The sequence below is a fragment of the Halyomorpha halys genome, unplaced genomic scaffold, assembly GCF_000696795.3.
Source record: "Halyomorpha halys isolate HHAL.00 unplaced genomic scaffold, Hhal_1.1 Scaffold79.1, whole genome shotgun sequence".
Taxonomy (NCBI): domain Eukaryota; kingdom Metazoa; phylum Arthropoda; class Insecta; order Hemiptera; family Pentatomidae; genus Halyomorpha; species Halyomorpha halys.
In genome coordinates, this window is record NW_027113124.1 from 1,223,059 (window position 1) to 1,235,390 (window position 12,332).

Genomic DNA, 12,332 nt, shown 5'->3' on the forward strand with positions numbered 1-12,332 from the left:
AGAGAGAGAGAGAGAGAGAGAGAGAGAGAGAAATTACATATAATTACATGGTATAATAAAATAGAAAGAAAAGTTTTTTTCCCTACAGTTTCCTTTTACAATCAATTTCAGTCTATACACCAAATATTTCAATTTATTCCTTTTTTTCTTTCCCTTTTCTGTTCCTTCAATTTCACCATTTCACAATTTTTAATTCACCCGATCAACAAATTCACCCTCCTAGATCCTCTCCAGTGACCGCTAAACAAATTCACTATTAGATGGCAATGTGAGATCAGACCATTAATAATAGTCACAGCAGTAGATCAGTTTACCAAAAAAACAAACAAATAAATAAATTTTACGAGAACAAGACCTGTTCTATCTGGTTATAAAACCAAATTAGTTACGAACTATCTTGCCTCATTTTCATTTAATTCTCATAAATATATCATACGAGTTACTCTCAAAATTAGGACTGAGTATTATACTCAAAATCTCTAAGCAGATAATCTTTAATCAAAAAATGGGCTAAGCTGTTCGTTCAATCATTGCGTAAGTTTCTTATGGCAACACTGTGGAAGTTGACAATAGAATGAGATTTGACCTGTGCTTAATTCATTCTCTGTCTCAAAAACAGTTCATATTTGGGCTTTAAAACATAGGGCTCAACTTACCTTCCATAGAAACCCACTTGGGTAATGATATATGCATTAAAATCGTTAAAAGCCAAAGGTTACAATCTCTATCTGCCGACTTACCTCTTTCAAAGCTTTGAAACCTCTCACTTTTTTTAATAACTTATATCTAGTAAGAAATAAAGAATCGACATTGAGATTTGTCACTTATCCATGAAATTCTCTTTCTTTTGATACTTCATTTGTCAAAATCTATCACTCCTGAGAGCCAGAAAAGGGATAGATGCTACTCTGTAGGGTATATTTACCATTTTAATGATAAATATTATAAATTTAATGTTAAAAATTGACATTTTTTTGTTTGTTTGTAGGAAGGTTAAAAAATAAATCCAATGCCATAATATATCCTTGGAATGAATGTTATACAGAAAATTGTTGCAAATAAAGATTCTTATTTTTACTCACAGGTTGACTTCTTTTGGATTAACAGAGATCAAAGATCTTTTGAATGGTTTGTAAATTTATTATCTCAACTAGAAATTGAACAAGCTGAACTTGGAGGAGCAATGGAAAGATTTTTGGAAATGCACATGTATATTACATCTGCTTTACAAAAAACAGATATGAAAGCTGTAGGGTTACAATTGGCACTCGATTTACTTCATGAAAAAGTAATTTACCACGATCTATTCTTCAATAAGACTGTTACTATTATACTTCTTTTTTGTATTAACCTATTTGTTTTGTTCAGGAAAAAAGAGATCTAATAACAGGTTTAAAAACAAGAACTAATGCTGGTAGACCTAATTGGGATAAAGTATTCAAACAACTTCTGGACCAGAAGAAAGGGAAAGTGACCGTTTTTTATTGTGGGCCACCACAGTTGGCAAGGATTTTGAGACTGAAGTGTGATCAATTTGGTTTCAGTTTTAGGAAAGAAGTTTTTTAATATAGGTAATAATACTGTTTTGATTTTATGAATATTAATTGTAAATTACTTAAAACAGGGCAATCTATGGAGCTGCATTAGTGAACGTTGGTTTGGCATTTATGTATATTTAGGCAAAAAAAAAAAAATTGAACCTTTGAGTTTTCCAAACTTTTTTATTATTTTAATATACAATTTTTTTTTATTTTTTTTTTAGGAGAGTATGAAAGAAATATTTTGAATTTAATTGTTTTATTTTTAATTTCAGAATTGAAGAAAACTGTAATACGGAAATACTGCAGTCAGAAATGGAAGTTACCAGATTTTTACCCTACTAAATTTATTGTATAAATGTTAAATTTTATTATAATAAAAATTTTGCCTACTTTTTATTTATTGCATAATTTTTAAATTTCAATCAACAACCCATATAAATTTAAGATTATGATTTTGTCCTAAGGGATTTATTTTAATATTCAGTTTAATCCAAGATTATCTATATATGGTCAATACATTTACATTAAATACTTACTTTCAACTAAGTTAATGAAATGTAAACATACAACTTTTTAAAAATAATATTAGTAGTCTGAAGGCAAAAATATCAGCGTAAACAAGTAATGTTATTTTTGTTGATTAAGTTTTGATTTTTGTCCAATTGGAAAATAAATGAGCATATTTAATACATTCCTAGGCCCATTTTAATATTTTAAAAAGTTCTTTAATGCCATTATAATTATTAATGAGACACAATTGTTAAAAAAAAAATCTAATAGGAAAAGGAGAGTGTCATATCACTCTAAACTGGTAAGTTGAGAGAGTCACAGTGTTGTCACATCTTAAATCATTTTTACCAAGGATCTTGACCCTTCATTAACACCTGCCACTACTACATTTGTTGTTCTAGAACATATTTATTTTAATTTTTCAAAGCAAGAGATTGTTGGATGTATAAATACTGTCATTTTCATTTTCATTTTATAACCTTTACGTACCATAAAAAAGGGGTACAAAATACTTATTTTTTTTTAAATTATCGATCCTAATAATTTGGAGAGAAGAATAAATTATTAGGCTGGGCAATTAACTTACTATGTCGTTTAAACCATACATTTTTTTTTTATCAGGATATTTACAATAATACAAAGCTATTTTATTTAATTATATTTTTTTTAAATCTTTATTTGAATAAAATGTATTTGCTAACTTTAATTTGCAAAAAGTAAAAATTTGTAAAATCAGCTAATTTTTTAAAGACTAGAAGACATGATATGTAAAAGAAGTATAAGTTAACATTTTCCTTCTTTCATATCTATCTTCTGGATATGGCATTAACAGTACAATTCAATGCTAACCGTTTTGTTAAAACAGTTTTATATTGAATCTTTCAGCAACAGTCATGTTGCACATTATCTGGTAGACATGAAAGAGATATTAAAAAAAAAAAAAAAAAAACTGAAATCAATAAATACAGAGGAAAATTGAAAACCAATTTTTTAAAATCCTCTCTAATGAGAGGATAGCATAGCATTCAATGAAAAATATAACTGTATATCACGATTGGCACAGTAAAACCTCCAATCTCGAATTTCAAAGAATTTTTTTTTTTACCAATGAAATATATTACCTTTCCAAAATTGTATTATAAAACATCCTATCAACATAAAATGTTAAAATAATTAAAAAAGGCTGTTTCAAAATCTCCCACTAGAATGGAGGGGTTCTATGTGTTTGTAAAAACTCCCAATTTCCTGGCCTTAGAATGAAACTAAGGAAGAGTTAGGATGTTTTACCATGGTACCCATGATATAAGGAATAAAGTATATAAAAAAGCCTTGATATAACAGATTCATAATCCCCTCAGAAAACATAAAGTACTTTGGTAATTGCAAAATTATGACTTTTGTAGTAGTCACTTTTATATTGGGAAGATACCTCTAATTTTTTTTTTCAAATAAACAAAATTAAAGATACTTTAGTGGAATATTAAAAAAAAATTCGTCATTTAAGCCCTGTCAGATTATTTCAGTGAGGAAATGATTTATATGATATTAAAGACCATTTAATTGTATGTTGACATGCTGAGTTAATCAAAATCGTTAGAGCCATTTTTGAAAAAATTGTAAAAATATAAAAAATTGCTTCCATAAAGTGACACTTTGGGTCAGATAATTTTATGGAAAACGTTTCTGTCACACCTCAGGCATTTACCCACAATAAATATGTCATTTCTCTTTCATGAGACTTTTCGTTTTTGAGTTAGGCAACACACACACACAAATTCATGAGGCAGCACTCAGCTATTTCTCTCCATGACGTAATACCTAATGGCGGTCCTGTGGAGAGGAATTAACAGGTGAAGGGAGGTGATTTTAGTGGATAAAAATCCCACACACGGATAGGTATGGACCTATCCGTGTCTTTTGAAGATTTCCACCGACCCTCGTAAAAAAAAAAAACACACACACATACCATTTAGCAAGACTTGGTTATTTGGGGTGAGGGGAAATGTATAAAGAAAAATTTCATATTAAAACTAAAAAAAAACTTTATGAATCCTCCAGCTTCAAGCTAAAATTCAATATAATTCTAAAATTTATCAGTTCTGGGAAGTTTACAAGAAATTAGTAAAAGAGCAACTCTTAGAGACACTCTATTTTAGGTAATATGGAGCTTGCAGTTTTACCATAAGCACATAACCAAGCTAGCACAAAAAAATTGAATTAAATGTCACCTGAAATTAGAGCTGAGCAAAAATTAATAATAAATAAAACTATTATGAAATCATAATGGATAAATTTTTAGTTATGAAAAGTTCATTAATAAATAAAAATTTTATCCATGACATTTTAATTAGTTTTATTAATAACTAATTTTTGCCCAGCTCTATGTATCTGAAACATACCATCCCAGTTTTTATGAGGAGATTCTAAACACCTGTTCCACCATTCTGATCTTTTGTCAAACAAAATATTATTATTAAAAATTCCTGAATAATGCATTTCCTCAAGTAAATTACTTTTTTATCTCTTCCAATAGAATCTTCTAAAATTAGTTAGTTTTGGAGTTTAAACTCACTAGTTAAATCATTCATAAGGAAATCCATAAATATTCACTGGTTTATTCCTTAAGCCTAAGGCACGACATTAATTCCTAATTTACATTACAAAAACAGTACTTTCTTTTCACAGCAAACACAATCATTTACAAAATCTATTGTAAATATTCCAGTCGTTTCAGCAGAAAGAGAACATTATTTTTATTTACAAAAACCTGAAGTAAAATCAATATAGCAATGATTTGTACAACAATGATTTATAATTTCATTAATTAATAAATTAAAACAGTTTTTAATAAATGAATATAGTGATGACAATAAAGTAAATGTACATTATTTTATTTTCTTATAAACAATATCATAGGTAATTTATAAGAATATATATAATAATAAACTAATACATTATTAACAAAAAAAAGTCTTAAAGCAGTATTATAAAGATGAGAGCATATCATCACAAGTCGTACTTTTAGTCAAATTTGATTTATATTTTAATTTCATTAACTGAGCAACAAGTTCTGAATTAGCATTATCAAGTAAAACCACTTTTCTTTGAAGAATAGCCAATTCTCGTCCTTCTTCCCTTTGGTGTGTTTCAGCATTTAGCAATCTACAAAAATAATAGTATCCACATAAATAATGTACAATCTAATGTCTAACATCAAACTATTGTTCAAAATAGTCCAACTTAAACAAAAACATTGGTAATTAATTTCTCCAAAAAGTATGCAGATGCAGTCTCAAATACAAACTAAATTTGTGTAGCATTAATAAATATTTTCCTCTTGTATTCAATTATCAGCAGATTATGTTGGAAATTAGGAGTTAGTCAAAGTCAAATAACATGCCTCCTATTTCAATTCTAAAATAATAAAAAAAAGAAAAGAAAAAACAGAGTGTGTAAAAAAAAAATTAGTTAACTTGTTATTTTCCATTATGATTAAAGAGATTTAAAATATAAAATTTCATAATTCTTATCCCATTATGCTTCAGTTAGTGAAAAAAATTATAGAATTTTATCAAATAAAGGGGAAGGTTAGGTAGCCCCGAACGATAGATAGTCCCGAACATTGAAATCATTAAACAACCAAACACACTGCGTAAGTAAAACGGAGTCAGAAGCCCCCCTCTACAGTGTAAAGAAATGCAATTCAATTGTGTTATGGGCACAATGTGAACAATACGTTATTGTGCGTTTTATTTCCATCAAAAATTATTAATGGATCCTATCAAGCTTTCTTGGAGGTTATTAAGTAGAATAAGTAAGTATACATACTTCTTTATTGGTGGGTGGGGTGAAACAAGTGGTAAGGTGCTGTGCTACTAACTGTTAGGATCCAAGTTCAAATCCAGCAGTGATAGATAATTTTTTATTTCCATTCTTATTTTATATTTGTGGGTTTTGCAACACAACAAATTCAAGAAAATACAAGTGTTTAGTAATATAATATTTAAAGTAATTCAATAATTAAATGATTAAAGAGTACCCAACTGTTAACAATATTAAACATCATAAAAAACTATATTTGTCCTCTAATAGTCGTGCACATTAATCTGCCACTAAACCGTATCCAAGACTGGATCCAATACCATAAATACAAATATGGGGCCCATGAGGATATGTCAGATCAATATTACAATAGAGATATTTGCAAGGCTAAAAAAACGTTTTTGTCACAATTAATAATGTATGTAGAGGTACCCAGATATAAGTAAGTGTAGTTAAAAATTCAAGGCCAAAGTAATTCTAATATTTTTAATTAGTATGACTGTAGAAGTTCTTGAGTTTCTTTTCAGAGTAAACATACAGAAATGTTGTTGATTGTATTTTTTATTTGTAATTCATTTACATGTCCGTAGCTAACCAACCTTCCTACTATGAAAGAATTTTAGCTATTTTAAAAATATTTATTATGTTTTAAAGTTAAGTATAATCAGATGCAAGTCGCTATTAAAATACATTCAGTAAAGTAATTAGAAAGTCATTAATAATCCAATCAAAGAAAAATTTAATTTAATTGAAAATTCTTCATATATATCATACAACTTGGTCCTAGGTGCTCCCTCCCATATGCCACACTGACTAAATACACCCTTCATCCCTTTCAGACAGATGACTTATTTTTATTTTAATGCTTAAATAAAGAAAAAAAGATAAATAAAATAGAAACATCATGTTTCTTGATGAAAATCATAATAATGCTAGAGCACTTACTATTTCTTTTAATTATTCATTAAAGATACAAGAACTGCATCTTTACTCTTAAATTTATTTTATGTATACATGTTTTTTTAAATGATCTTGAGGTTCAGCCAATAATAAAAAAATATATTTTGGTGAAGTTTTGTTCTATTCATTCTTACAGTGAAAAAAGTTTTTTTAAAAAAAAAGGAATTTCTGATCTAATTATTGAACACTAAAATAAACAGAATACAAATTGAGATCAATAAATAGAAATATTACTTATAATTATTTGTTAACTGATATATTAAGGTAAGTGTGGGTTGGTTTCTCTAGACCCTAATCCACATTTCACTCTTGCTTAGTATTATTTCAAAACTTGTATGAGTTAGTTTTGGTGGAGAGTTATTAGCTATTCAATGTAGAATACATGAGTTACCAAATAATTGTAAGGAAACAGTCAAGTATAAGTTCAGCATTCAGTAAACATGTAACAAGGACTGTAGTGATTGCTCAATTAGAATTTATTTATTTAAACAGAAAACTTTGTTTTAGCCAAATTTAATTTCTTTCATGTGTATCAAGTTTTATTTTAATTTTATGTATTTTATCGTATTCTTATGTTAAATCTCTGTCAATTATAGTGTAAATTTTATGCCTTTATTTAAATCTATCCATAAAGTCCACTAATACATCATTCAAATTCCAATACAGTCCACTCAATCCAATCATTACATACAAGTATTTCATAACTAGCCCTAAATCACCTATTGTGATCTTGTGTAATCTTTAGCTCACTCTAAATTCCTTAGATCAATGAACAGTGTGAATATGCGAATAATATTTCAAAATGTTGCCAAAATAGTTTTTTATTTAATAGAATAACCTCAAGATTCTCAAAAACATATATCACTAACAGTAAAAAAAAAAGTACATACATACGTCTGAGTGAATTCATATTCCAAATAAAAATTCTGAACATTCACTTTCTGAAGAATATAGCATAAGCTCCATCTTTTCCAACCTCTCAAAAGAGAGAGAAATGCTTTATTTAGTGGTGTTGCCCAAATACATTGGGTTGCTACCTTACACAACATACCAATCAATCCACGATCGGACACATCGGACACAAAAAAATTGTTGCTATATCATGTAAATACATGATATAGCAACAATTTTTTTTTTCTACCTTTTCCTTTCACAATCAATAATCGTCTATACACTAAATACAATATATTTTAACTATTTTTATTTTTCCTATATAACAATTTTATACCATTGACAATTTAAAATTGAAATAGATTAGGATTAGAGAAATCTTAATCTTTCTATATCCTTGAAGATTCCAATCAATTGATCCTTTCCAATCCAGTTTCTATTTCAATACGATCCCCCTAATCAAAATTTAGACAGCTATATTTAGGCTGTAATTACAAAGTTTTTTATTTTGTGAAAGTATTTATGTTTATTTATGAATAAATGAGTAATTTTATGAAACACAAAAAATGATATTCTTTTATTTCCCATAACTACTGAAATACTGGTGCAAAGCAATACTGTATTATTATATACCCACCACTAATTATATATGATTACTCTTTGAGTAGTCACAGTATTTTATTTCATTTTTTAAATAATACTTTAAAAGACCATGAATCACCTAAACTTTTTTCAATACTCTGGTATTGAAAAAAAGCGTATGAATTTAAGATGTAAAAATTTTAAGTAACGTACATAATTCAGAAATGGCTTAGAAAATAATACAAATTACCAGCCCTCTAAGATTTTACTAAGAAAACAAACCAGAAGGTTCATAATAGATTAATAATAAGAACCTGCTTGGTTAATCTGGGTTTTAAAAAATGACCAATAGACCCCCTTGTCCCAGAGATTTTTCCCTCACAGAAATTTGTATAAGTACATAAAATTACAATCAGTGGATTAAGGATCACAAAGTTATTCAATAAGAAAATTCACGGCAAATGTAGAAAAGTATGAAAGAATTATCAAACGTCTGCCATTAAAGAATAAATTTATACTTTAATTATTTAAATCATCTAATATAATTAACATTATTTCAGATTTAAAAATTACAAACAATTCCAAATGTTTACCTAGAAGAAATAGATCTTCTTTCTTCCTGCAGGCGCCTATAATCTGCTTCAATTTGCTTTCGAAATAATTCTTCGGCACGAAGCCTTTGCCGTTGGATACTAAGTTGTGTTTGTAAAGTTTCTACTTGGCATTCACATGCTTGTAGCCTTTCCCTAGAATTAAATTACACAAAGTTGTAAAAGCTTAATAACAAATCTTAACTAAATAAAAAATAAATAAATTTAAAATAAAATTATTAGATTAACAGGTATACTTAAACAATAGGTGAGTGAATTAGAAGCAAAGAGTATTGAATTGAAATTGAAGAACATGGAATGTTTATTAGATGAACCCAGGACCACATTTTTCTTGATAAGAATGGTCATTGAGAAACCCCGAGATGTGTTTATCCAGTCATTCCAGATAAATAGTGCTTATCTAGTCAGCTAGTGAGAAGGTTTTATCTAGTTTATAGTTTATTTATAGATAAATAAGCTTAACTGGTCATGATATGTTAACCTAGACATTTTAGACTTTTGATTCATCATTATTACAAATGAATTAAGTAGGCATTACAATGATAACTTAATACCTCATAAGTGCCATAAAGCCAGTTCATCAAGAGTCAAAAGAAACAAAAAGATTGATTGCAACAGTGCCTTATTCAGTAACATTTTATAACAGGGAAACATGGATACAACTTTTTTGCCCCCTTCCTTGCAATTTCTGGCATACAGGGTAACAAGGAGACAACTTGACTAATGCAATGAATGGTATCAATGAATAAAGTCCCAGAAAAATAGAATGAAGAACTAAAAGGGGGAAAGGAGATCATAAATCCATCCAAGTGTGAGGATTAAGTATGAATCATATAATGAATAAAGACCCACTTCATATTACTTTGAATCAGGCGTCCTCAACCTAGTGCCCACCAGCCATATTCTGTGCCAGCGATTGCCATGGCAACTGTAAAATGTTTTAAGTTGCTAGCTACTGTTTGACATGTTTTCAATCAAGTGTTATAAATTAAAATTAAATATATATGCCTATTTGTTTTAAAACAGTCATATATTTGCATCATAGGATTTTAAAATATTTTCCTCTCAATCCTTATTATTGTTATTTCCTCCTCTTTTTGAGCAGTACCAAAATTTACATGAGTATTGATAATATTGCATCCAATGTATCTTACATCTTCTTTATTTCATTATTTCAAATTATTTTCTCATTGTAACCTCAAAATGTGTGAATCAATTGTAAGATGATGATCATATTTATTCCCATACTACTGCAGGGATCACGCAGCTCAACAATCTTGAGCAAACATATTAGCAAAATAAAAGGAGGGGAAATGAGGTTCTAGAGAAGACTAGCTGGATAAACCTATGAGTGAATAAGTACACAACAAAACAATAAGAAAAGAAGATGCCAGTAATGATAATGCAATGCTTGATTTAACTAATGAGAGATATCTGTTATAGTAGTTTGAAAGTGACTTTACAAGCCTTCTCACTTGAGTTCATCGAATTAATAACATTTTGGGAAGAAAAAAAAATGTTATATTTTTTTTTTATTTGATGAATCCTTTGCAAAATAAACAAATTAAGTTTAACACTTTCCCTCTAAATTAGAAAATTAGCCACTCACCCACTCCAACTGTTCAACATTTGATCTCTAACCTTTTTGTCTTGAGAGCATCTTTTTTAGTCCCAAATCTGCAGCTACGTTAAGGATGAAAATCTCCTAAGCCCCCAGCCTTCCCAGGGTCCCAGGATTCTGGAGAACCCTTAAATAGTTGACTTAAAAATCTATACAAACAATATTATGTGCTTCGATCATACTCAGACTGTTTAGTATAAAATAAAAATGGATGTTATTTATAAGTAGCTATGTTATGTATAGAGTTATGCTATATATGTAGTGATGTTATGCATGTAGTTATGTTATGTATATAGTTATGCTATATGTGTAGTGATGTTATGTACGTAGTTATGTTAGGCAATGTACATAGTTATGCTATATATGTAGTGATCTTATGTATGTAGTTATGTTATGTTATATAAAAGGCTTCAGACTTAACTTTTTTCTTCAGATATAACATATCTTGGTATCAATGGTAACCAAGTTACAGTCTTCTCCAGAAATGATTTTTTGTCAACACAAATATTATTTCTCTTCCCATAACTTTAGTGCTTCCAAACTCTGAACATTCCTTATAATTAAACCACTCACTTTATTTTGATAATACTTACATTCTAGCCACTGTCTCTAACCATAAAAAACGACTCCTTTCCAAAAGTATTTATATACAATTAGTCTTTACCAGTTAACCACAAACTGACAAAAACAATCCATCCCAAGTTAATTTATTAAAACATCCATAATTTTAAATTAATTTTTTTTTTTTTTTTTTTTGACAACTCCTTGTATTATATTACTGAACTTCCGCCTTACTCTACTTTACTTTCTCTTTAAATCTACAATTTTCTGGGCTTCTGTTTCGTATTTATTTATTTTTCATTAGTTATTTTGTAATTTACTCTTTAACCTTTAGTTTCATTTTTTCTATCTTATTTATTTTAACTAAGTGGTATTGTATATTTAGTTATATATGCTGTCAACTATTTCCACTTGGTTTAACATACGTTATGACTTGTACGTCCACATTCTACCAACAGATCATATCCTAACATTACTGATTGCACCTCCGTCCATTTTCTCATATCGAATCTACGCCCCTAACCACCTCATTAGAAATGATTATCTGTCCAACAAATCATACCCAAATTAAAAAATATCCCTCAGAGATATTTTATTTTTCCTTAATTTTATGAATAAAGTAAACATTCCTACAGCATAGTGGCACTCAAATATTTTACTACAATTTATTGTGCAAAAGAACTAAATATAGTTTCAAAAACCAAATATATTATAAGAATATCAAGTAGGATATTTTAAAGACGAATTTTTCTTACAGCATTTCCAAGTCAAATGTAACCTTTCCCGAGAGAAATGTAAGCCTTTCCAAGTCAAATGTAACCCATTCTATTTCTATTTGATTCAGAAATTTGTTAAAATCCAAAATTTAATATTATTAATCTTGATTTTTCTGGTTTATAAGATAGGTATAGAATGATAATACTAATTTATATACCTCACAATTTTTGTTACAGAATTATAATCTCATATCAACAACAACAAAATCCAATTAAAGACCTCAACATTGAAATGTTTCTAATTGTAATACCAAATTATGATTTGAATTAATGAATGAAAATCCAACAGTTGATTGCTTATCAGCATCATTGATTATCAACTAAACAAAGTAAGTATGTATCAATATTAAAATCAGGACTAGAATATAAACATAAAATTTCTGAATTAAATTTAAATAAAATGGGATACATTTGAGATGAAAAGAGTTACATTTGACTTGGAAATGCTATATATATA

General features: G+C 28.3%; 2 protein-coding genes across 5 annotated transcripts in view; one reads left to right on the forward strand and one right to left on the reverse strand.

The window, feature by feature from the left end:
• The window catches only part of Nox (NADPH oxidase), a 68,415-nt gene extending 66,849 nt beyond the window's left edge, over positions 1-1,566 (forward strand). The window contains exons 16-17 of the mRNA XM_067050746.1: positions 1,085-1,288; positions 1,369-1,566. Of these exons, the coding sequence (XP_066906847.1) occupies positions 1,085-1,288; positions 1,369-1,566 (402 nt within the window). The remainder of the gene's footprint in view (positions 1-1,084; positions 1,289-1,368) is intronic.
• Positions 1,567-4,926: 3,360 nt separating this feature from the next.
• LOC106692950 (tropomyosin) overlaps positions 4,927-12,332 on the reverse strand; it is a 36,690-nt gene continuing 29,284 nt past the window's right edge. For all 4 annotated transcript variants that reach the window (XM_014439226.3, XM_014439228.3, XM_014439229.3 and 1 more), the window contains exons 11-12: positions 8,900-9,052; positions 4,927-5,213 (exon numbers count right to left, since the gene is read on the reverse strand). In XM_014439226.3, the coding sequence (XP_014294712.1) occupies positions 5,036-5,213; positions 8,900-9,052 (331 nt within the window). In that variant the 3' untranslated portion in view covers positions 4,927-5,035. The remainder of the gene's footprint in view (positions 5,214-8,899; positions 9,053-12,332) is intronic.